The 26,155-nt window shown below is 46.9% G+C and overlaps 1 protein-coding gene across 1 annotated transcript in view; it reads right to left on the reverse strand.

Moving 5' to 3' along the window:
* Positions 1-6,626: 6,626 nt before the first annotated feature.
* Positions 6,627-26,155, reverse strand: part of ELAPOR1 (endosome-lysosome associated apoptosis and autophagy regulator 1) — a 69,310-nt gene continuing 49,781 nt past the window's right edge. Inside the window, exons 9-22 of the mRNA XM_043460449.1 lie at positions 23,228-23,405; positions 22,403-22,531; positions 21,911-22,001; positions 19,519-19,624; positions 19,125-19,262; positions 18,079-18,342; positions 15,146-15,319; positions 12,746-12,926; positions 12,339-12,435; positions 11,552-11,653; positions 9,594-9,720; positions 9,338-9,516; positions 8,438-8,603; positions 6,627-7,320 (exon numbers count right to left, since the gene is read on the reverse strand). Of these exons, the coding sequence (XP_043316384.1) occupies positions 7,252-7,320; positions 8,438-8,603; positions 9,338-9,516; positions 9,594-9,720; positions 11,552-11,653; positions 12,339-12,435; positions 12,746-12,926; positions 15,146-15,319; positions 18,079-18,342; positions 19,125-19,262; positions 19,519-19,624; positions 21,911-22,001; positions 22,403-22,531; positions 23,228-23,405 (2,001 nt within the window). The 3' untranslated portion in view covers positions 6,627-7,251. The remainder of the gene's footprint in view (positions 7,321-8,437; positions 8,604-9,337; positions 9,517-9,593; positions 9,721-11,551; positions 11,654-12,338; positions 12,436-12,745; positions 12,927-15,145; positions 15,320-18,078; positions 18,343-19,124; positions 19,263-19,518; positions 19,625-21,910; positions 22,002-22,402; positions 22,532-23,227; positions 23,406-26,155) is intronic.

Consider the following 26,155-nt stretch of genomic DNA (forward strand, 5'->3'; position numbering starts at 1 on the left):
CTTTTCATCCCCTTGTCCCCCATGTTTTGAAATATTTTTGTCTAATATGATTTTTTAAAAATGATTCATTTTCCCTTCTTGATAATCAGCCATGTATGGCTGCCAATTAGGATTTTCTTGCAGGAAATACCTATGTTATCACACTGAATAATTCCTATCAGAAGCTAACACAGATCAACATAAATACTTTTGTTACAGAGTGATGGTGTGATTTGATACCACTTTCAAATGGGTGATTTCTATTAGACTTTAATACTGAGAATAGTTCTTGGGTGCTGCATCTGAGGACTCCAGGGTTCAAGGAACCCCTTCTACAAAATAGTTAGCCCAACTCCTTTACCTTTTGTATGAATAAACTGAGCCCCAGGGAAGTTAAGTAATGGAACCAAAGCCTGACTACTGGTAAGTATCTTGCTTGTGTATTAGCCATTCATTTGTGTCCGACTCTTTGCAACCCCATGGGCCACCAGGCTCCTCTGTCCATGGAATTCTCCAGGCAATAATACTGGAGTGGGTTACCATTTCCTTCTCCAGGGGCTCTTCCTGACCCAGGTATCGAACCCGGGTCTCCTGCATTGCAGGCAGATGCTTTACCATCTGAGCTACTAGGGAAGCCCGGTAAGTATCTAAGATAGTCCAATGTTTGGGCTTGTCCCTTTGTTAGCATTCCTTAGCAGAAAACAGGGCCTTGAGGAATCTGGCCAAAAAAAAAAAAAAAAAGTGACTTTATCTTATAGGGCAGAAACCATTGGATATTTGCATCTTTATCTCCACAGGACCTAGCATGGCATCTTATACTCAAATGCTGTTGCATCTGACTCTGCAATCCCATGGACTATAGCCTGCCAGGATCCCATGGGGATTCTTCAGGCAAGAATACTGGTGTTGGTTGCCATGCCCTCCTCCAGGGGATCTTCCCAACCTAGGGATCCAGTTTCCTGCATTGGCAGATGGGTTCTTTACAACTAGCACCACCTGGGAAGCCCCACGCCTTACACTGGTGGGTGGTACTTACTAAATCCCTGTTGAGTGAATAAGTTGCAGGGAGTAGAGTGAGGGGTTAGAAGCTTGTTACAGGTTCAGGAAACAGAATCCTAGGTGAGATAGTGCCATGGGGGTCCTGGGAAACTTGTGGGCAGCCCAGGGCGAACAAGAACCTGCAGGGAGGGAGCTAGAAAAGAGGGTGGGCACCCAGGGAGAGATGCCATCTGTGGTTTTCACCAGTTCAGAGCTGGCTAACGTGGGAGGGCTCTCCTGGGCCTTGCCTTAGCGCCTCCTTGCTCTTCTGTTGCTCTTTTGGGTTTGAAGTAGAGCTTCTCAGGATTTGATATGCAAGCCTTGTCCTCTCCTCTGCTGGAAGGAAGCCTTCAATGCCTACCTGTTGCCCTCAGGAGATGTTCAAAGAGAGCTTGCGAAGCCTTTCATGATCTGCCCCCTACCAACTTCTGCAATATGGTCCCTCTTTCTCTCTTGGCATTTCCCCCTCAAGCCCTGCATCCTGAGCTCTTTGTGGCTTCCCTTCCTGGCCTTGAACCTTTGTGCAAGTTCCTTCTGCCTTGAACTCTCATTTCCCCCTCCTGTTCTCCAAACTGGCTAACTCCTCCTTCCTCCTGGAATCTTTCTCTGCCACTCTCTTCACCTCTCCCCTCAGATTGGTTCAGCACCCTTCTAGGTTCTCATTGTTCAGAAAACTTGATCATATTGTCTCAGCAGGAACTGATAGCACCACCTTGAGTTCTACTGCCCACTCCCTCCGGTTAGACACACAGTAACAGGAAGTTGCTGTTGCTGTCCTTGGGCAACAAGGAGGAACCATTTAAAAATAGTAAAGGTCAGAGAGGGCTGCCTGGACAGGGAGGACTTTGATCCTGCCTCTCACTCTGTTCAAATTGGAGCGTTGTGTCAATTCTCCCGTCATTCTGTATCATACTAGTGCTTAGTCACTCGGTCGTGTCTCTGTCCGACTCTGTGACCCCATGGACTGCAGCCCGCCAGGCTCCTCTATCATGGGATTTTCCAGGCGAGAATACTGCCATTTCCTCCTCCAGGGGATCTTCCCGACCCAGGGATTAAACCCAGGTCTCTTGTGTCTTCATTTGCAGGCAGATTATCACTGCACCCCCTGGGAAGCCCCTGTATCAAATTGAGAAAGCCTCAATTTCTCTGTCTCTCCAATACCCATTGTGGCTCTGTGGTTCTTAAATATCTTCTTTAAATATTAGACCATGTCCTTAGTATCTTCTTGCCTGGTTCCCTGACAATGTGTTTCACTTCACACATTCACCCCTTCCACTCCCCTAGTCCCAGTTTCAAGCTTGGTCGTGTCTATTGCTTATTTGATACCCTGGGACACAGTACAGTCTATGGCTGAATTCATGTCAGTGAACTGCGGCACTCCCATGTGATTATTTATTCACTATTGCATCCCCAGTGGGTGAGTCAGGGAGGGCTTCCCAGTGGAGTGACTTTGAAAACTGGATGGGGGTCTATCAGGTGAAAAGGAAAGCAAAAGCAGAGGCATGCGTCAAGGCGGGGAGGTATGACAGAGCTTCTGACTGAGGAACAGTGAAAATTTCAATGTGGTGAGAGCGTGTGCTGTAGAATAGGTGGTGCTAGCGGTAAAGAACCTGCCTGCCATTACAGGAGGTGTAAGAGACTATAGGTTGGGTCCCTGGGTTGAGAAGATCCCCTGGAGCAGGGCATGGCAACCCACTCCAATATTCTTGCCTGGAGAATCCCATGGACAGAGGAGCCTGGCGGGCCATAGTCCATGGGGTCACAAGGAGTCAGACACAACTGAAGGGCCTCAGCACAGCACACACATCGGATAGTGTGTGCAGTTAGGGACCATGTATACCATATTGGTAAATCTGTTCCTCACCTGTTATAGTGGGGCTAATACCTGCCTCTAGGCCTGTTCTGAGAACCAGGTGGGCAATGTTATGAAAGAACTTAGTTCAGGCTTGATACATAGAGATGCCTAATTAATGCGAGTTTCCTTTCCTACTTTCTTAGTTTAGATTTTGGACTTCCCCAGTGATTCAGTGGTTAAGAATTTCCCTGCCAACGCAGGGGACATGGGTTCAGTCCCTAGTCCAGGAAGAGTCCACATGCCACAGAGAAACTAAAGTTGTGAGTCACAGCGACTGAGCCCACGCGCCCTAGAGTCCTTCCTCTGCAACGAGAGAAGCCACTGCAATAAGAAGCCTGAGTACGCCAACTGGAGAGTAGTCCCTGCTCCCTGCAACTAGAGAAGGCCTGCATGCATCAATGAAGACCCAGTGCAGCCAAAAATAATTTAAGAGTTTAGATATTATCCTATAAGCAGGGGTAATATTTAAAATATTTAAATATTTAGGGAATTTCCTGGCAGTCCAATGGTTAAGACTTTCTTACTTTCACTGCCAAGGGCCTGAGTCTGATCCCTGATTGGGGAACTAAGATCCCACAGGCTGCATGGTATAGCAAAATTTAATTAACTAGTTAGCCACCTGTATAACCCAGGTTTCCCTAGTAGCTCAGTGGTAAAGAATCCGCCTGCAACACCAGAGACCAGGGTTTGATCCCTGTGTCAAGAAGATCCCCTGCAGTAGGAAATGGCAGCCCACTCCAGTGTTCTTGCCTGGAAAATCCCATGGACAGAGGAACCTGTAGGGCTATACAGTCCATGGGGTCACAAAGAGTCAGGCACGACTTAGTGACTAAACAATAACACCACCACCCAGGTACCACCCAGTCAAAACAAATGTGGGTCACAACCAACCAGCTGAGGGAATTCTTTCTAGGACTAAGGGCCCTCAACTGGAGTACAGCAAAGCACAGAAGCAGGAAAATCCAGCTGCACTGGGAAATGGTGGGTCCTTGGTGTCCTCTAGGATTTTATCCACATCTAGTCCATGATAATCAATACCATACCCAAATAAGCTAATTTCACCTGTCTTTGTAGGCACACTGTTATGCGGCTGGCCTTGGTGCCTCCCAAGAGAAAACTGAACTGGAGGGGAATGGAACCGACATGCTCAGTGTTTTATGTGTTCTCTTTTCCGATCCTCACCCGGTCTTGGGAGGTGAGGCATCATCAGGCGTGTTTTACTATTGTGGAAACTGAGGCTTTGATGGCTGGCTGATTCCTCAGCAGGTGGTGAGATGCTTGTAGCAGAGGTCCCTCTTGCTCCCAAGTGTGCTTTCTTCTCTGTCACTCTGGGGTTCCAGAGTCCTCCTCTTCAGCTTAAGTTTTAAGGGCATTTACCATTTCTCACTCACTCATCCAGCTTACGTTTTAAGGGCATTTACCATTTCTCACTCACTCATCCAAACCTGTTTAAGAAAAACAACTGAAAGGTTATTTTTATTTCACCAAAAAAGTATGACACGCAATACCCATCCCCTAATAAACTACAAACTCTTGGAATACAGAGTAAAAAGGAGATCCAATCAGTCTTGATGAGATAAGAATTTGGTTTCACAAAGTTGAAAAATCCATTACAAAGTCTCTGTTGTATAAATATAGTCAGTCTTATCTTCAATGTAGAGTGAGACAAAAAAAAAAAAAAAAGTTTTGTTGGCATAAGAAATCCCCTGGTCCTTGAATACACCAGTCTTCATTTGTACTCTCAGCCAAATACAGGTGACACCTACATGATGAGACTTACATGTGTATTCTTGGACTCTAGGTAACTAAATGGGATTTCTTTTTATTATTATTATTATTTCATTTATTTTTACTAGTTGGAGGCTAATTACAATATTGTAGTGGTTTTTGCCATACATTGACATGAATCAGCCATGGATTTACATGTGTTCCCCATCCCGATCCCCCCTCCCCTAAATGGGATTTAATATTTTATCTCCTGAGCCCACTCTCCCTCCCCTAAAAGCTTGTGCAAAACACTATAGTCTTAGTTTACTAAAGGTTTTCCCCATGTAAAATAACTCATGTGTGTTCTAAATTTGACTATGGTAATAGGTGTACAATTCTGTGAGTATACTAAAATCTGTTGAATTGTGTGTTTTAAATGAGTGAATTTGCATGGAATTTGAATTATACCTCAATAGAGCTATTAAAAAATATCTATCATGTCTAAGTTGCTAGGGGAGCAACAGATGACCCTTATAGAATATCTCAGGAGTTCCTTGCAGGATGCGGGGAATATTTGCAGAAATCAGTACACTAAGGGATATAGAAAGGAGATCTTTGAAGTATTATGATTAAGTCAGTAGAGTTTGAGGTTGCTCTAGGATCACTCAATTTCAAGATGTCAGAATAAAGAAATCAAAAATACCTATTTTTTTCTGATTGATTCTAGCACAGTCTGTGTACCTTCTGTGGCCTTTGTCACAAAATAAAGTTATTTGGTGGAAAAGCAGATGCCCGGGGCATTGTTGAGACTACGGAAAACTTCAGGCTGGCACTGAGAAGCTGACTATCTGCCTCCATTGGAAGAAATTCCACCATGGCCACAGGTTCTGAGAGCCTCAGTCCCACAAGAGGAGGAAGAAATTAGATACCAAAGAAAAGCTTCTAGATTTATTGAATCAAAGGGACTGCCTGCCTTCAGTGATGCTGTTTCTGGCCAGAAGTCACAGCAGGGTTCCAGTTCTCACAGACCCTTCTATAAGACCATTGCCAGGGCAGCAGGGGCAGATCATTATGCAGCAGACAAACCATTTACAAGTGTCATCTCCAAGCTTGACCTACCAACTGGTCGCCAAATGGCCATTTGAGAAAGGAGACAGGCACAAACCATGGGCAACTGGGCCCTTGAACCAGGACATCATTCTAGCCAAATAGTGAGGGGAAGAGAATTGCCATTAGTCGAAAGAAAAAGAGAACTTAAACTCTTGCTCTGGTTTTACCATTCTAGTTAAAGCTCATCACTTACACTTGTTGTGAAAGTCAAGAAAAGGGGCAAAGAGGCCATTTACTTTACTCACCTTTAAGAACGATGCTAGCAGAAGGTGGGGCCAGAAGTCATTTTAGTTTTTTAGCACACAAAGGAAAGGAGAACAGAAGAAGGGAAAGAAAGGGGCTTGAAAGTACAGGGGTTCCCAGTTTGACAAACACCTTGTCCAACTCCCCCAGTGTTTCCTCCTTGAAAACTGATTTGGATCTACTTACTGCTGGGGCATGGGCTAGAAGTCCGTGCGTTTCTTGGCCAGCCTACAGGTTGTTTATTCTGTGGCTGAGCAGATGAACTAAGCTTAGAAGCAGGCACCATGGCCACCTCAGGTCCATCCCGTTGTGGGCTGGTTTTCCAGTGTGGCCCCATTAAAGCCTTGACCTCCTTGTATTCTTCCAAAATATAATACGCGTGTTCCCCAATATGGTCCAAGCCTTTAGGTAGGGGTACTGAAGGATGAGGAATTTTCCCCACTGGCAATGTTTTGTCATTTTTGGGTAAAAACAAATAGAGAATAAAGCTAGAACATCTGGGGTTGGGGCTTACCTGGTTCCCTTTAGTGTCATGGGGAGAAGGTGGGAGGTTTAAAAAATGAAATAACGAAAAGGTGATGCTAGGGGGAGAATAGATCCATCAGGGCTTTGGGCATTTTCTCAACAAACTTTTTCCTTTGGTTCCAGCGAGAACAGTTATAGCTTACTCAAGAAAAGGGAATGAAGTACCCAGTTTAAAAAACAAAATAAAACCTTCCTTTATTGCCTCTTTGTGCTTATCAAGCCTTTTCTTACCCAGGGTTTACTCATCTGGCCCCCAGCCTGTCCATTATACCAGTTGGAGCCAGTTATCCAGGAGAGATGAATCCAGGCAACCAGGAGGATGGTCCATCAGGGGATGCCAATACCCTCCTCACCCAGCCTCTCTCCCAAAAAGATCATGAGCTGAGGGCAATGATCAGGGGAAACTCCTGGCTGCTTCTGCCCTGAAATAAGAGGACAGGGGGAGTTGTTTCTGTACTTAAAAAGGGACGTACTTTTGTTCCAGAGCAATAAGAAATACGAGCAGATGAAGCTATGGCTCTGACGGCTGGTCCATTTTGGGAAACAAGATGCAAGCGAGGGAGTAATATATAAACAAAGTGTGGGTATATTTGGCAGGTTTGAGGCAAGCAGAAAGGAAGGTTTGGGTACTCTATAAAAAGAAAACAAAGATCTGGAATTCAAACTTCTTCTGATAAGGCCACAACGAAGAGATTTCCAGCAGTGGGTGTTGCATGAAGGTGGCACCCACATTGCCACAGGCTTGCAAAGTGATGTGCCCAGGTGAGGAGGCAGGTGAGGCAGGGCAGTGTCCCTCACAGGTCCATGTCTGGGCCTCCTGAGGATGTCTTCAGTGGCACCGAGTCAAACCCATCAGGAGTCCTCTGAAAGAGAGATGGTGACAGGAGCTGGCTGCTGCACATGGGCAAGTTTGGGGAACAAAGGAGAGAAATGGAAAAGAGGTGACAGAAAGAACCCTCTTGGAATTCCTGCTTTCTTCAGTGGCTTTGTGGAAACATGGACATAAGATAGTCTCTATTCTTCTTGCTCCCTTCAGTCAGTCAGAGGATGAGAAATATCTTTAAGCCCCTTGCTTTGCATCTTTGTTGAATTCTAGAAGTTCCAGAAAGACCCAAGCGTCCCAGGGTAAACTGTTCTCCCATTGGTTAAACAAAAAGCATTCAAGGTCTAAGGAGGCCAAGGGAAGGTCAGCACAAAGGGAATGAGATTCGGCCAAGGAAACACCTACCCACCTTCCTTTCCTTTTCTGTTGCCCCCCTCCCCACTCGGGTTGGATAAATTGGTCAGGGCAGCAGTGAACTGTGGGTGCTGGCAGAGTGGGGCTGCTGCAGAGGGCGATGGCCCTGGAGGAATCACTCGAATGCTCTCTGCTTGCCCCAGGCCCAGTGACAGTGTGGTCTATCTCAATATTTATGAGCTTCAGACTCATTCACCCACCCATACAGAGTCAGCTCTCCCAGTTCAGAACTCTTCAAGGGTGAACAACTTAGATGAAGCTGTGACTCAGCCCCCAAAGGACAGGGGCCTGACATCCAGGGGGCAGCAGCCTCCACTGGCCAAAGGAGAGCCTCACTTCTACCAGAAGTTGATCCTAGAGGTCATCCCTTCCCCTCCCTCCAAAATACAAAAAGGTTTTTGGTTTATTGTTTTGTTTTGGAGGGACAGGGGCTGATTCTGAACCTCAACATGGATGTTTCAGTACTCCTTCTGGAAGTTAAAAGGCCCAAACAGCCCATCCACTGGAGTGCATGATGGCAGAGAAGGAGCCTTGTGCAGAGCAGTCTTGGGCCTCAGGGGAAAAAGTGTTTGTGTGAAAATACAGAAGACAGAAGCCAGGATTCTCAAGGCGGGAGGATAGAAGCGCATGGAGGGTAGGGAGCAGAACAGTGGTCCCTAAACAGTGTGGGGTCTCAGTGTCCTAGGACTGATGTCTTCTCCTGGCCTCCAGGGTGACCTCAGTGCACTGGCCATCCTCCCTACCTTGGAGGTAAATGATTTGATTTTCCCAAAGAGTGACTTTTTGCTGGTAAAGATGAGGTCATCCTCCACGTCCTCGCCTTCCATGATGGCACAGCTGTCGGCGGCTGGCAGGTCACAGTCCTTGAGGGTAGCGTTCATCACCAGCTTGGAGTACTTGTACTCTAGCCTATGAGACAAGGGAATGGGGAAGACAAGACACCAAACTGTAATAAAAGGAAAAGGAGAAAGGTTGGGCTAAAAGGAGATATTCCCTTACCATGGGTGATGGAACTGAAACATAGCAAAATGGTATTAGGCTGGGGATTTGGCTAGGGAATCTGATTCCCAAGTAAGGCATCTTTCCCCTTAAATCTAGGTGTTTCTGTGATCTCAAAGCTGAATAGAAATCATGAAACTGTAAAACCATTTTTATCATTAATAATAGCAAGTTAAGAATTCTCTTTGCATTTCTTTTGAGATCTAACAGCTTTTCGTAGACTGCCATGTGGTATCATCCCTGTTTAGGAGTTAAGATGTGTATGTGTCTGCTGAGTCACTTCAGTCGTGTCTGACTCTTTGTGACCCTCTGGACTGTAGCCCGCCAGGCTCCCTTGTCCATGGGATTCTCCAGGCAAGAATACTGGAGTGGGTTGTCATGCCCTCCTCCAGGGGATCTTCCTGGAGGAACTGAACCCATGTCTCCTGCATGGCAGGCAGATTCTTTACTGCTGAGCCACCAGGGAAGCCCCTAGGAGTCAGGATAACCAAGGCATATACTGGATGAGTGGCTCAACAAGCCTCTGGCCAAAGTCATAGGGACTGTGGTCAATACCAAAGAGCAGCGCTATGAATTTATACTCTCAGATACTCTCCTCCCAGCTCAATGATCCAGCCCTGGCCATCCCCAAACCCATCACATACTTTTGATTCTTTTTCCAAAAGTAACAGGTCAAGACAGTGAGCAGGATGGCCGTGCAGGTCCCTGCGGAGATGCCCACTTTCAGCCAGAAGTCTATCGTTTTGCAGATGGTGACTCTCTGCTCAGGCAGGGAGATGCCACCGGAGCACAGCTTTGGTTCTCGCCACACGTAAGTAGTCTTCTGTTGGGGAGAAAAACAAGGAACTCAGATATCACACTTACCTGTCTCCCGGGAAGTCCCCAAGCAGAGACGCCTACCTGGATGCCGGCCACACAGCTGCTGACGATAGCATGGTAGTCGGCAGTTGAGCAGAGGGGGCAAGCGGCCATGCTCTCCCACAGGAAGTGGAAGTTACAGCCATCACAGGTCCCATCGGAGCACGTACTAACAGAGCAGAAAGGAGACGTGAGCGCACGCTTGCTGGACTGTTGGGAAGATCTGGCTGGAGTCCCATCATTTCATAAATTGCCTGACCTGTCTTCTCCTTGTCAAACTGTCAGTTCCATCGTGATCCTTCCAACTAGTTCTTAGCCTTAGTTTTGCTCTCTGATTTCCCTGGTGATAAGAGGCCTTTCCAGCCTTCATCAGGACCCCCACCCTCTGCCCGTATGTTTCTGCCAACATCAGATGAGAACTCATGTAAGCAGTCTGGGCTCTAGCACAGTTACCCAGCTAAGCCCTCAGAAGCTCCTGTTCTCCCCACGGACATGGGATGTTTTGCAAAAGTCACCTTTTCTTTCTTTCATTTCACTTTTTCTTTCGTTTTAAAGTTTTTATTTTCTATTGGGGTATAGCCGACTAACAAACAATGCTGTAAGAGTTTCAGGTGAACAGTGAAGGGACTCAGCCACACGTGTACATGTGTCCATTCTTCCCAAACTCCGTCCAGCCTGCCACATAACATTGGGCGGAGTTCCCTGAGCTGTGCAGTAGGACCTTGTGGGTTATCCATTTTACATACAGCAGTGTGTAGAGCTTCCTGTGGAGCGCTGGGTGTGAGGGGCCAGTGTTCGGGAATGAACTTCAGGTCCCTGCTATCTGCAATGTACTTTAATGTTTGCAACGAGAACAGTGACCATACACTTTGATACCACTGCTGGGTCACAGTGTGTCTCTTGGCTTCCCATCTCCCTGACCAGTCATTGCCTAGCAGCAGCATTTTCCAAACCGTCTTCCTCAAGACATGGGTACCCTCAAGACGTTAGTGTTATGTGAAAAGAGGAAGGTAGGGGGAAAGGTTGTTATTGTTGTTAGTTGGTAAGTCATGTCTGATTCTGTCGCAGCCCCATGGACTGTGGCCCACTACTCTCCTCTGTCCATGGGGTATCCCAGGCAGGAGTACTGGAGTATGTTGCCATTTCCTTCTCCAGGGGATCTTCCTGGAGAATTGAACCCTCATCTCCTTCATTGGCAGGCAGATTCTTTACCACTGACCCACCAGGGACGCCTGGGGGAAAGGGTAATGTAATCAAATTAGTTCAAGAGTCCTTGATTTAGTGCCCTTGGCTATTACATCCAGAATTGGGTCTTTGGCTGTAGAGAGATTCTTAGGATTCCCTAACATTTACTAATTTGATAGTAGGAAGGATATATTATCTCGTTGAGTTTCCCTGGTGGCTCAGATAGTAAAGCACCCACCTGTAGTGTGGGAGACCCTGCAGGGGTCCATCCCTGGGTTGGGAAGATCCCTTGGAGGAGGTTATGTCAACCCACTCAAGTATTCTTGCCTGAAGAATCCCCATGGACAGAAGAGCCCAGTGGGCTACAGTCCATGGGGTCACAAAGAGTGACTGAGTGACTAAGCACATTATCTCATTATCTTGTCTCATTATCTCATTTAATCCTCATAACACCCCCCTGAAGGAATTTATTATTATCCCCATTTTGCAAATAAAGAAGAGGCCTAGATAAGATAAGAACTATATCCATAACAGAGCTGGCAAGTATAGGAGGGAAATTGAATCTGGCCCTCAGCCCTAGCCATTAATCACTCTGCTACGCAGCTGCCTGCACGCTCTAGAGAGTGAGGGTAGCTTCTACTCTTCTGCTCCATCCTTGACATCTAAAGATCGAGGGTTTGGAGCCATGACTGTGTCCCCAAGGGCCCATTAATGGAGCTCAGACAATTTTCTCTTTTGCTCTTCTTCAGTAATCTCTGTTTGGTTCTTGGGATGGAGTGATGTCAAAGAAGGGAGACTGTGTCACATCCCTTTACCTTGGCAGTGACAGACTCCCAGGAGCAGGCTTGAGTGGACTGCATCTGACTCGGATGGTGGTGGATCTCCCAGAGCTGCAAGACTGGGTCACATCATTGGACCTGCAGAGCAAACAGCCCCCATGGGGGAAGGAGTCACTCACTGGTGCCATTGGAGAGCTGCTAAGTGAAGTCAGCATGGAACAGACACCTGGCTGGGGAAGGCTGGTGTGACACATAGGAGAGAGTGAGGGGTCAGGGAGATCTGGTCAAGGGGAAATGCACTGGTCTAGGAAAGGCTGTCCCGCGCTCAGTTGCACAGGCATGTCTGACTCTTCAGCGACCTCATGGACTGTTGCCCTCCAGGCTCCTCTGTCCATGGGATTTCCCAGGCAAGAATACTGGAGTGGGTTGCCATGCCCTCCTCCAGGGCATCTTCCCAACCCGGGGATCAAACCTACTGTCTTCTGTGTCTGCTGCATTGCAGGTGGACTGATTACCACTGAGCCACCAGGGAAGTGCTAGGAAAGGCTAGCAGATGCATTAACACCGGAATCTCCCTAGGCGGGATGGGTTGTCCACCCGAGGTCATCCAATATTTCTCGGTGCCACCAGGGGCACACCTGCCCCGGTAATACCCAAGTAGCTGGGCTGGGGTACTCTCAACCTTTAGAGCTCTCTGCTGGGCGGGTCTGCTAGATCTTGTTCTGGCTTGATAAGCAGCAGGTGGCTAAAGAGGGAGGGATGCCACAGAGATTGCCGAGAAGCCCTGAGTTTCACTTGCATTAGCCTGGCCTCTCATTTTCACCTATAAAAGAAGATCACGTCCGGTATTCCCAGGGACTCCGGGTGGAAAAGTTCAGCTGGGGAGGTGATGCCATCCAGAGTCATATCTGTTGTCACCCCTGCCAAATTAGAGCTCCTAATTAGTTCTCACTAGTAGCATTTAGCTGGCAACCACTTCAGTTCTTCCAATACCTGTTCACATCCCACCTTCCTTCCTCTCATCATATCCCTGAGTGGCTCAGGAGAGGGCAAACCAAAGGTTTATCAGTGGCCCCAGGGGCCCTTGGTACCCCAGGATGGAATGGGAAACAGAGGTCGGGAGGTTGGGCCCCTCACCTGGGGCCTTTTAGCTCAGAGTCTGGGAGCCTCATTCACTCTCTCTGCACACAGACACATATTCAAACAGGTGAGAAAGACTGAGTTACTCACCGATAAGCCGGTCTGCGAGGCTGACAGGCTGCGAGGACACCCCAGCCTTGTAGCCTGTCACCTCTGGGGGAATGATGACTGCCTGGCACACGTAGGCTGTGATGGGTTTGGAGAAACCTGACTCACCCTCGGGGATCCGGAGGTCGGTGACATTGTCAGTGCACACAGACATTTTCTTACCCTGGGCAGGGGGGTGCAGGAGGAAGTGGGAGAGAATGAGTGATCACAGAAGAACTCCCGAAAGGGAACAGGAAACAGTTTTTCTACATTTAAGACTTTAGCCTTCTAAGAGCACGCTGCAGTGGAATGATTCATCCCTGTTCTAATTACAAGACAGATTTTAAAAGATAAAAAAAGCTAAGAATAAGGCCTAGGTGTCCTAGTTTCTGGAACTCTGGCCCAGAGATCCCCAGTCTTTTATTTCCTTGGAATCATCCTGGAGCCCCTTATGAGCAGGGTTGTGATGGTGGCAAACTGATTGGCAGATCTAATCTACCAGCCTACCAGTTAAGGGCCTTCCTTATCCTAGCCAGATTTCTAGGCAGATCCTGAAATGTGTAACTGATCTCATGAAATTGATTTGGGCATCTGGCCTACTTCCCATTCACTCTCTGTGTCTTCCTTGGAGCTGTGATTCTACCATACTTATCTTGGGAGAGGAAATGGCAACCCACTCCAGCATTGTTTCCCAGAAAATTCCATGGAAAGAGGAGCCTGGTGGGCTACAGTCCATGGGGTCGCAAAGAGTCAGACAAGACTGAGTGACTAACACTTTCTTTTCTTTTCTTGGGAGGACTTTCCAGAGTGTCCTGGGGGTTAAAACAAACCACATAACCAGCCTTCTCCCTGCCTTGAGGTAGAACATCTTAGGACCAATTGGAACCTATTCCATTTAAAAATATTTATCAGCAAAAGAAAGACCGCTTCTCCTCCAGTGTGTAACAACACAAACTCTATAGAGTAGAACTCAGGAAAACAGTGGGAACTGGACTCCTTCCTTGAGGGTTTGTAACAGAAGAAATATTGAGATATTTTTCCTTCAAAATCCTTTAAATTTACAGAAGATGAATTATGACTTATTTGCTAATATAAGGTCATTTGTTCAATATTTTAAATTGAAGTGGACTAAGCATTTAGAATGTAGGATTTTCAAAATGATAAATTTAATTAGAAGTAGACCCAAGTTGCTAAATCTGGTGTCTTACTTTATTTTCAAGATTGTAAGAAACAGAAAAGGAACGTGAGAACAGAAAGGTACCTTTACATTATATAAGAATAAGGGAGCAAAGAAAATAAAACTCACAGACTCCAAATTCCCATCTTTTGTCTCCCAACTCACTGAATGAACCTTTTGCTACATGGGGCTTGCTTTAATTAGTCTCCAGTTCCAAGTTATCACTAACTGTCACTTCAGAGGCTTTCTTTTAACTTCTTCAAAGACTTTTTAAAAACGGGAAAGAGACATTTGTCTCTAATCTTTCACAGATAGTGTATTTCTTGGCATGTTCTCTCTAAAAACACAAACCAGCTATTTTGCATGCTGCGGAAGATGGGCAGAAGCTGTGTGGTGTAAAGGCCTTACCTCTACACAGAGTCACAGATTAAATGCTCAAGATGCTGTTTATTTTGCAACATTTGAAACTAACTTTCCAACCACTCATCATGGCTTGTTAGTAATTTAGTCAAGTGCAGTGGTGATGTGATTACCCTTTACAAATATTTCCACCTTTTTAATTCGTATCCAAAATATTTGCGGCATCCTGAAATGCCTATGGTAACATGTAGTGTCAGCAAAGAGACATGTAGATGAAATTATGAGTAGTTTATTTTATCCAGCTTCTAGAAAACAAAAGACAGGTGTCATGATTTCTGAAGACTACTTTTTTAAGGAAAAAAATTTTTCTCCTGCATAGTTATTTTTTTTTTTAATCAAAGTATAGTTGATACAGGAGCATAGTTTTTATATTATCATTTTGAGGGAATAAAGGTTAGGGAAGAGTTAATGTACAACTTATTCTATTTTATTTAAGTAATTAACTTATTTTGGCTGTGCTGTGCGGCTTGTGGGATCTTAGTTCCCTGACCAGGGATCGAACCCTGGCCCCGGCAGGAAACATACCAAGTCTTACCCACTGGACTGCCAAGGAATTGCCCACACGTTATTTTATTTAATTTAGTTTTTAATTCCCCTCACCTGATTTTAAACACCTTCATTTTCCTAAATGTTTATAATCCAAATGATTTGATCTTAGAGGAGAAAGTCCTCAGGAAGAATAATAATCATTTGAAAATCTCTGAATCTGCCCCATCCGCTGCTATCTGGACCTCCCACGTCCTCTGGCCTCTGATTCGCTGGCGCCCCCTTTCCGTTCCCACGCCGTCAGCACCTATACAGCTTACCTGATTTCCGCAGAGACTGAGGGTAAAGTGGTGGAAGTATTTCAGCCCTTTGGAAGTGAAGCTTGGCCCTCCAGCCAGAGAGACGGTGTTTTCCAAAGCCAAGAAGTTGTACTCGAAAGTCCTGGTCGAAGTGCTGACCGAGAAGGTACAGTCATTGTAGCACAGGGAGTGGATCTGAGGGGAGAGGGGTCCGTCAGGCTGGCTTCACAGGCAGGGCCTCAGGGGGGCCCGTGGAGAGCGGCACCACTCACCCCAGCTTGGTCCAGCCCAGGCAGGGGGAGAGAAGAGGAAGTGTGGATTGGGGTGGGCATTGAAAGATCTGAAACAGGAGCCAGGGAGGCTGTGTGCATCTTGCCATTCCAGTATTAGCATATATATGATGTATAAACCTCTCATTTTTCGGTAGGTAGTTGGATCAGATTCTGTACCTTGTTCCTATGCCTGGATTATAAAACTCCCTTAAGATACAAGATAGCCCTTCTTACGTTCAAGCAGAAAACAGCACTAGGCACTCACCTAGAGCCAGACATCCTGGGATGTGAAGTCAAGAGGGCCTTAGGAAGCATCACTACGAACAAAGCTAGTGGAGGTGATGGAATTCCAGTTGAACTATTTCAAATCTTAAAAGATGATGCTGTGAAAGTGCTGCACTCAATATGCCAGCAAATTTAGAAAACTCAGCAGTGGCCACAGGACTGGAAAAGGTCAGTTTTCATTCCAATCTCTAAGAAAGGCAATGGCAAAGAATGCTCAAACTACCACACAATTGCACTCATCTCACACTAGTAAAGTAATGCTCAAAATTCTCCAAGCCAGGCTTCAGCAATATGTGAACTGTGAACTTCCAGATATTCAAGCTGGATTTAGAAAAGGCAGAGGAACCACAGATCAAATTGCCAACATCTGCTAGATCATTGACAAAGCAAGAGAGTTCCAGAAAAACATCTACTTCTACTTTATTGACTGTGCCAAAGCCTTTGACTGTGTGGCTCACAATAAACTGTGGAAAATTCTGAAAGAGATGGGCATACCAGACCACCTGACCTGCCTCTTGAGAAACCTGTATGCAGGTCAGGAAGCAACAGTTAGAACTGGACATGGAACAACAGACTGGTTCCAAATAGGAAAAGGAGTACGTCAAGGCTGTATGTTGTCACTGAGCTTATTTAACTTATATGCAGAGTACATCATGAGAAACGCTGGGCTGGAGGAAACATAAGCTGGAATCAAGATTGCCGGGAGAAATACCAATAACCTCAAATATGCAGATAATACCACCCTGATGGCAGAAAGTGAAGAATTAAAGAGCCGCTTGATTGAAAGTGAAAGAGGAGAGTGAAAAAGTTGGCTTAAAGCTCAACATTCAGAAAACTAAGATCATGGCATCTGGTCCTATCACTTCATGGCAAATAGATGGGGAAACAGCGGAAACAGTGTCAGACTTTATTTTTGGGGGCTCCAAAATCACTGCAGATGGTGACTGCAGCCATGAAATTAAAAGACTTACTCCTTGGGAGAAAAGTTATGACCAACCTAGATAGCATATTAAAAAGCAGAGACGGTACTTTGCCAACAGAGGTCTGTCTAGTCAAGGCTGTGGTTTTTCCAGTGGTCATGTATGGATGTGAGAATTGGACTATAAAGAAAGCTGAGCACCGAAGAATTGATGCTTCTGAACTATGGTGTTGGAGAAGACTCTTGAGAGTCCCTTGAACTGCAAGGAGATCCAACCAGTCCATCCTAAAGGAAATCAGTCCTGGGTGTTCATCGGAAGGACTGATGTTGAAGCTGAAACTCTAGTACTTTGCCCACCTGATGCAAAGAGCTGGCTCATTTGAGAAGGCTCTGATGCTGGGAAAGATTGAAGGTGGGAGGAGAAGGGGACGAGAGAGGATGAGATGGTTGGATGGCATCACTGACTCAATGGACATGAGTTTGAATAAACTCCAGGAGTTGGTGATGGACAGGGAGGCCTGGCGTGCTGCAGTCCCTGGGGTAGCAAAGAGTCAGACACGACTGAGTGACTGAACTGAACTGAAGTGGAAGAAGGGTGCCCAGGATGGCAGAAGAGAAGCTACAAGTCTGTCCACCATCCCCCACTTAAAATTCACTGACCCCCAGATTCCTTTTTCCAAGGCTCTTTATAGGAAACTGAACCATAAACCCCTTTCTTGCTCATTTTAAGGTCCTCATGTGTTAATGGCCTCACACAACTGTCAATCCCTCCCTTTACAGCAGAAGAGGCTGGGGGCAGGAAGTTTGTGGCAAGAGTCCAGGGAGTCCCAGTGAGGTGGCCAGGGATCTACAGGACTGCCGTGCTTACTGCACAGCTGAACTGAGCAATGTCTGCAGACTGCGTGGTGTCTTACAAATGTGTAGCCACTGGGTTGTGATCAGTAAAATACAAGTTCATTGAAAAGCATTAATGAATAACTAAGAACTTCTGGTCACAGGATTCACTTTCTCAGATTCAGAAAATGCTTGGGGCAACAGCACTGGAAGAGGAGACAGCAATGACCCAACAAAGGTGGGTTACCATTCCCAAGAGCGGGGGAGCAAATTCCTTCGATAACAAGCTGGAAAGAAGTAGGCTGAATTTGAGCCACAAGTCCCATTATTGCTTCCCTTTGGGTCTCTGCACAGATGCCAAATAACCCACTGGACCAGAGGGCCACAGATCTCCATTACCCATCACCTGAAGATGAGACTTGTCGCTGACTGAGACCCAGACCCTGAAAACCAACCAGTACAAGCTGAGAACTCTCCTTCTATGGTCACACCCCGGATGGGTTTCCTCTAGGACTCTAACCTGGGAGTGTACTAGGGGGAGTGCTTGGGTATCAGCCCCTTAAGAACGCCACCCAGGACCTGGCACCATCTGAGCTGGCCCGTTCAGAGACGCAAAGTTAGGATGCTTAGCCAACTACCGGCACCTTGTTGCTCTTGGTCCCTGGACCACAGGGCATGCAGGCCTGGGCGCCATAAGGCTGGTGGGCTTTCAGGATCGTGTTAGGGGGACAGGAGTGGCAGGTTCCTGAATCCCGATCAATATAGTAGCCAGCAGGACAAGAGGTGCAGGAGGAGCCCATGTCAGAGGCTTCCAGGGCACACGGACGGCAGTAGGAAGCCACCCCGTCCATGACATTGGTGATGTTGATGGAGTAGATCTTGGCGACATCATTGGTATACTTTCTTCCCTGGAAACAAAGACACAAGGGGAGAGTGAGCTTGGCCTGCCTTGGCCTGAGCGGTAGCAACTGAGTGCTCTGGAAATAACAGAGTATGACTTAATCTTTTTTATCCTGTGATACTTGAGAAAAATCTTTAGAAGCACCCTGTTCTTTCTACTCACCTAACAGTATCTTTTAACGTGCATTTTTTGTCATTTTAAAGTAAGGACTGAACAATTCAGATGATGTATAAAAATATTCAGTACCATGGGGAAACATGTAGTAGGTATTCATATTTTTTAAAAAGCAGACTTTTCCCCTTATAAAAGAAAAAAAGTATTTATAGAGAAATAAAGACTATAGAGAAATAAAGACTCCATATGCTAACTGGGTTATCTCTGGGTAGTAGGATTATGGGTGGTTTTCTTCTTTTTGCTTATTTCTAAGTTTTCTTCCAGTGAACTTACATTACTTAGAGTTAAGATAATAAAACCAGAGTTATTATTATTAAAGCAAGAACAAGACTGAACAGGGTACACCAGGTCAGGTACCACATATGTCCTCAGGACATATATCCTCAGGACAGGTCTCCTGAGGAAGGACAGGTAGTTTTAGGAGTTTCCAGGGTCATTTGGACAAGGCTGGATGTTCCTCAGGGGCTGGCATAGGCAGTCCTCTGCTTGACTCCTTACAAGTCTTCTAATCACTGGATTCTGAAGCTCAACCGCATACTTAAGCTAAGGTAGGAATCCTTCCAGGTTAGGAGGACTCTCTGGGTGCGGAGCATCTGAGGAAGGGGAGGAGCTTACTGTCTCATGGAAAGTTGTCCTCTGGAAGGCCCAGGTGAAGCTCATGGTAGCGTTCTCCTCGATGATGTAGGTATAGGACTGTTTGCCTTTGGAACCTTTCCACGTCTCCACAGGACTGTTGGTCCTAGAATTCACACCCTGAACCCAAGACAGACCAATGAAGAAGGCGTGATGGCTGGGCAACTGTGGGGAGAGAGTGCCCACACCGCTGCCATCCTGGGGGCCATCACAGTGGACTAGACCCATGTTAAATGGTGCAGTCCCTGACAAATAGTTGGGCTCCTTGTCTGCAAAATCACTGTAAGCAGCGGTGTCAGTTATGTTGATGCACCAACAGGGCAGAGGGGCCAACCTTCCTGGAAGCCCCAAGGCGGACAAAGGAAGGAAAACATACCACCATGAAGTAGAGCTCGCAGTTCACAGAACAGATGGTCTCAAAGACAAACGTGATTCTGGCCACCTCTTTGTTCTCTGTGTCTGCCATCACTGACTGTGGAGGTCTGTGGGGCAGAAATCAAAAGTCGGTTCCAGGGGCCAGACAGTGCTTAGTGAAGAGATCAGATGGCAGCAAAGGGTCTGCTGGGGGACAGGATTAAGTTCTGAGTATGTTGGAAAGAACATGAACTAAATCCAATTCTATCATCCTAGCTGTCTGACCTTGATCTAGCTAAACTGTACCTTTCTTATCTGTAAAAAGGTGATAATATCTTTCTTATTTACCTCCCATCATTATGCGTGCTAAGTCGCTTCACTCATGTCTGACTCTTAGTGACCCTACGGACTGTAGCCTACCAGGCTCCTCTGTCCATGGGATTTTCTTGGCAAGATACTGGAGTGGGTTGCCATGCCCTCCTTCAGGGGATCTTCCCAACCCAGGGATTGAATGTCTCTTGCATTTCCTGCATTGGCAGGTGGGTTCTTTACCACTAGTGCCATTGGGAAGCCCATGATTGTGGTGTGATCCAAAGGCATAACAGATGCGGAAGTACTTTCTAAAATGCTGAATAGCCTTGCTAGCAGAGTGCGGGCTCCAGTCCCACTGAATTAGAATCTGCAGCTTAATATGATCCCCAGGTGATCCATGTGCATGTTAAAGTTGAAGAAGGACCACTAGCATAAGACATCAATTGTCTACACTCACTCAGCAGTTCAAACCCCCTCCCCATCTCCACCTGAACTGTGGGGGTTTTGCCCTGGTCAAATGAGCAGGTACTTCAATTCATAGCTTTTTTTAGCAAAGTTCTCAGCCTGGTCCTTCTTTGGGGAAAGAGAGAGCCATGTCTGATAGGTGGGGATGGCAGGGTGGGGCAAGTGGGGTTAGAAAATGCTTTACTACTATCATCATATTTGCAAATTGAAAAGTAGTTTGGTGAGTGTTATCTCCCAAGAGTCTAAGAAGTTTGCTTCCCTCAGAAACATAAGATATAGCTGTTCAGCTCTGAGTAATGTAAAGGAAGGGAAGGGAACCTAATACCTTTCGAGCAAGTACTGTGGCTGAGCACTGTGCCTGGGATGGAAGGAGGGAGCTTGAAGGAGGGAATGGAGAAGCCAGATTGGCAATAGGGATGCTGATTCAGGGGTTCCCCCTCATCTTTAAAGCACATGCAGGCAGAAGAGTTCACCTGGGCTTTGAAAACCCATTTGTGGCTTTCTCTTTGGCTCTGGGCACGTGATTGACTTCTGAGGACCTCCAGTTCCCAGCTACTGTCCACTCAGTGGTGTGAACTGATGGGCTGGAAGAATCATCTCCATTTGAAGTTAGGCCAAAACCACAGATTGTCAATCCCTTTGTTTTACAGACAAGGAGCCCAAAGCCTAAAGGGGCACAGTGGCTTCCCCAAACTCACCAGGCCAGTAAGTGGCAAAATTCAAGCGCCCTGTCTTTTAGTCTAGTTTTCCTTATACTGGACCACTCTGCCTGTAGTGGCTTTTTTAATGGCAAACAAACTGCTTGTTATCCTAAGTGTTGTTGGGAGATGGGGATAAATATAACAACAAGAGCAATCCCTCCCAGGGACTTCACTGGTGGTCCAGTGGTTAAGAAGCCACCTTGCGATACAGGGACACAGTCCAACCTTTGGGAACTAAGATCCCACATATTGTGGAGCAACTGAGCCCACATGCTGCAACTACTGAAGCCCAGGCGCTGCAACCAGAGAGTCTGTGCACCAGAATGAAAGAGCCCACGTGCCGCAACTAAGACCCAATGCAGCCAAAAATAAATAAATAAAACCAATCTTCTTGTCCCATTGAAAGATGAACTATCTATGGGCACTTCTGGCCCTATTTTTTACAGGTTTTAGAATCTTATCTGATGCTTTGAGGAGGAAGAATTTGAATAGAATGGGGCCAAATGGTAGGAAAAGCTAGATGGGATGGGAGAACAGTAGGTAATCAATGTGGGCAGCAACTAAGAACGTGTCAGCATTCAGGTTAACTTTATCAGACCATTACTGTGGTCTCCTCTGTTCTTTTCTTGTTTTTTAGACTGTTTTTTTTCTTTATTTTTAATTTTTTAAAATTTTTATTTGTTTATTAATTTTGGCTGGACCTTACAGCATGTGGGATCTTAGTTCCCCAACCAGGGAACTGAACCTGTATCCCCTGCACTGGAAACACAGAGTCTTAACCCAGGAAGTCTCAGAGACCCCCAGGAAGTCCCGTTCTCTGTTCTGGCCTGACACTTCTGCACACCAGAAGCCCTCTCATCTGCAACACTCCAAGCTGTGTGGGACTTGGATGTGGCCAAGGGGGGTGTGGTTTCCCCTTAGTTTTGTGTTCCTCACCTGAATCCTGGCACAACCAGGGTGAGGATCATGAAGTCATTGTCTGAAGCTCCAACAGCTGAATAAATGTGATCACTCGCCACCTCCCAGCCTGGAAAAGGAGAAGGATATGAGTTAATGCCCAGTGGTCTCAGGTGCAGGGCAGATGTGCACCCAGATGACACTCTGGAAGAGAAATAGCACCATCCTTTGAGGCATCCAGAACCATCATCCAACACAAAGCCATGTTACTTCTCAGGCTGCTTTGGTCAAAAACTCCGAAACTCTCAGAGCAAGACCTCTGCAGTGTGTGTATTGTTTCTAGTTCTGTCTCTAAAGCTAAAGTTTGCAGAATATATGTTCTTTGTCCCTGGGGAGTGGAGCATTCAAGGGAGTATGAGCATGATCAGCTCATTTTTCTCTAGGCATCACTGTTACGAAGAACTCTGAGCTAGGAAGAACCCCTTTGGCAGGGCAGCTAGCTGAGAGCTCATGGTCGGGGGAGGTACTTACCTGTCATGCCCTTGTACTCAAAGTTGATCCCGCTGAGGACGGTAGTCTCCATGTTCGTGGGCAGCGTGTTCCACCATTTGTATTCAAATCCCACGGCAGGTTCGGTCCCTGCTGGGCAGTGGCTGCAATCTGGGGGAGCCACAAGATCCGCGCATTCAGCAGGAAGGCTGGAGCCACCCTGACTGGAGCTGTCGTTGCATAGACAAGTGGCGACAGTGGTGGGCAGCCCCACAAGGTGTTGCTGAGCACAGCTAACAGCCAGCTAACTCGGAAACGTTCTGACAATGAGTTTAACACACTTGAGATGTAAAGGCTGACCCTTCTTTCCATATTCCAGTACCCTACTTGCCCATCAAATTATTAATTTCAAAGCCTACGTGTATCTTCTAGTCTAATACATATAGTTCATATTATTTGTCACATTGTCATCAGCAAATGCCTTCACATTAATAAGTATAGATCCCCCCAGCTCCTCTTCTTCAAATTCTGAGTGTGACAAGGTGGCCATCCCAGCTTCCCAAACCTTCTAGCTACCATCCCTGCCACATGCTGGAAGCCTCTGCTGTGAGGAGTGTGCCCCTTCAGGCCTGAGTCACATTCGCAGTTGGAATGAGGAGGGAGGCAGGCAGTTCTCAGGTGGACCCACAGACAGGGCCCGCGCTGACCTCTCTTCTGAATGTGGTCCTCAGAGGTGGCCTGGCCCTTACTGCCTCCCTCGGAAGGACATGGTGTGAGTTCAGTTGACATGCTGAGTGCCCATGTGGCCCACCCCTGTGTGTGGCTGGGAATGGAGTGAGGCAGGGAGCGGGATGGGAGGGGGGTTACCGGAGCCGTTGGAGTAAGAGCCGTAAGGGCAGGCCTCGCAGGTGCTACTGTTGGTCTTGAAGAAGCCTGGGTTGCAGGGTGGGCAGTGGGTCTTCAAGCCAGAGGCGGGTAGCTTCACCGCGCCCTCCAGATCCTCGCTGCAGATTTTTGGCTGGGCCCACTTGTACATGAGCTGCGTCTGCAGAAACAGAGCCCGACTCAGCCTGCTGTGAGGCATTAGCACATCTTCAGGAAGTTACCTTGAGGATGGGGGCACTCTGGGCTCTAATGAAAGCTCCAGCAGGGTGGGGAACTTGGTTTGGGTCACCAGTGTATCCCAGGCACATTGCTTAGTGCCTGGCACGTGGTCATGCTCAGTGAATATCTGCTAAATGAATGGACTGGGATGAAGAGGGATAGGCCTGTGTGTTGGATGGGAAGAGGGGACCAGTTTCCTCCAGAGAAAGCCCTCATTCCAGTGTAGAATCTTATTATTAATACTAAAATGTCACAGGAAAAGCAGCTGGTGAAAATCCCAGAACACAAAAAGGCATGGAGTGGAAGTGGCTTAGGTAACCCCCGGGGGAATAGAGGATGGCTGAGGTGTCCCAATTTGTCTTCTAAGTATTTTCTTTGCTTTTTCACTTATTCAGTAGACATCTATAGAAAGTCTAATATAAACATGTGACTCAGAGATGAATGACGTGGCCTGTGCCCTCAGGGAGCTGGCTCACTGTCTAGCACGTCACGCATTGCACTGCATGCGTGCTCAGTCATGTCCAACTCTTTGTGACTCCATGGACTGTAGCCCACCAGGCTCCTCTGTCTGTGGGATTTGCCAGGCAAGAATACTGCAGTGGGTTGCCATTTCCTTCTCGAGGGATTTTCCTGACCCAGGGATTGAACCCAAGTCTCCTGCATTGCAGGCAGATTCTTTACCGCTTGAGACATCGGTAAAGTACCCTAGCAAGGGCACCATAATAACAATCCCCCATGGGGGTATGAGCCCTGTGTTCTCCGGGACATAAAGGCAAGAGCAATGAGGCTGGTTAAAGAGTACAAACTTCCAGTTATAAGATCAAAAAATTCTGGGGATCTAAGGTACAGGTGATTAGAGTTAGCATGGTGATTAGAGTTAATAATGCTGTATTATATACTTGAGAGCTATTAAGAGAGTAGATATTAAACACTCTCACCACAAAAAAGACATGGTAATTATGTGCCCTGATGGTAGTTAGCTAGCTCTATGTTGGTTATCATCTTGCAATATGTAAGTGTATCAAATCAACTCGTACACCTTAAACTTCCACAATGATACATGTCAATTATATCTCAAATAACCTGAGGGAAAAAGGCAAGAGAACTGATCAGCCTTCAAGTCAGTGAACAAGAGAAGCACTGTATCTGTCACTTACTAGGACCATCCCTAGTCTTTTGATGGAGGCATTGGCTAGAGAAGAGCAGATGAACTGCAGGAGGCCCCTGGTGAGCCAGGGGTGAGGTTGGGCAATGGCAGGCTTCCTGTGTGGTCCTTGGGCAAGAGATAAAAGGCTTGCATTGAGGTGATGATGCAAATGCGCTATGTAGCATACCAAACATGTAAGAAGGTGGGTGAACAAGGCATCAGTCCATTTTATTCAGGATAAGGTCTTGACAATGTCTTGAAAGGGCCTCACGTTGTGCCTTTGTTGAAGATGAGCCCCGGGACAGACAACTTGTGCCCCTGCTCAGCTCAGCCTTTCTCTGTGTAAACAGCAGTCAGTGACCAGAGACCTGGACTAGTGACCTAACCTTATCTCACCCAGCTCATCTCCTTGAATCTTATAGAAAGAAGGGTCTGGGGAGCCATTGGACTGACTTGGGCCACCTCCTGGAACAGCACACTCAGCAGCCCCAATGGATCAGCAATCCCAGTCCCTGAGAAACCACTGAGGCACAGCAAAGGCCATAAAGGCAATTGCAGGAATCCTTTGATTTTAAAATATAGCTTAAAAGACAAAGTGAAATTCCGAGACTGAGCAGAACCAGCATGGGCCCGAGGGCTGACACTTCCATAAGACACTCCTGGTGACCATTTCTACTCCAGAGCTTCTCTCTGAGCCGTGGTGTGGCTGGGCTGCAAGGTGGGAGCACCGGCTCTGGTCCCACTCATCTATAGGCCTCTAAGGTGATCAGGGGATGGCAGATACCCAGGCTTGCAAGCATCAGAGCACATTATGGATCCAGAAGCCCTTGGCCTGAACCAGGAGGGAAAAGAATGGGGCAGAAGGAAGCAAAGACAGACACAATTGGCCACATGTTATATCCTGGGGGGAGAAGAGGAGCAAGATTGTCCTCTTAATTAGTGGGTCAGCTGAGACCAAGAAAATGACAGTAATTCCTTACAAGATGATGAAGAACACCAGACACTATAGAACTGGGGCTAAGGTACAACTGATAGGATTAATCATTTTGCTTGGCTGCTAGGGAAGGGGATTTTGCTCAAAAAACGAGAATGGGGCCAGTCAGTACGCGGGCAGTAAGAGATAACTATAAGAACAATTGCCATTAAGGACCGGACTTCATCCCACGCTTCATTAGCAGAAAGAGAATTCAGCCAGCCGTCCAGCCAGCAAACATGTGTGTATCCTAATAGCAAGCACATGCTTAGTGCTGAATGACGCAGAATTCCCTACTCCTGTCTTCTCGGGAGGTTCTGGTTTAGGGATACAGACAGGACAGTTCATCCAGAAGTGCTGCTCTAAGGCCGATCCCACCACTTGTGCCCTTGAGCCATCCCTGCTCACTTCCTCACAGTTTCCAGCCACCTGCCTGCCTCCTCCACACCTGCTGCGTTCCCTGCCTGGGGAGCACTCTGGCTCTTCTCCACCTGACTGAGGTCTCTGCTCAGAGAGGTCATCCTTACCCTCTCTAAGCAGAAATAGAGACGGAGATGTAGACAAGTAGAGA

Source organism: Cervus canadensis, chromosome 2 (genome assembly GCF_019320065.1).
Source record: "Cervus canadensis isolate Bull #8, Minnesota chromosome 2, ASM1932006v1, whole genome shotgun sequence".
NCBI classification, from domain to species: Eukaryota; Metazoa; Chordata; class Mammalia; order Artiodactyla; family Cervidae; genus Cervus; species Cervus canadensis.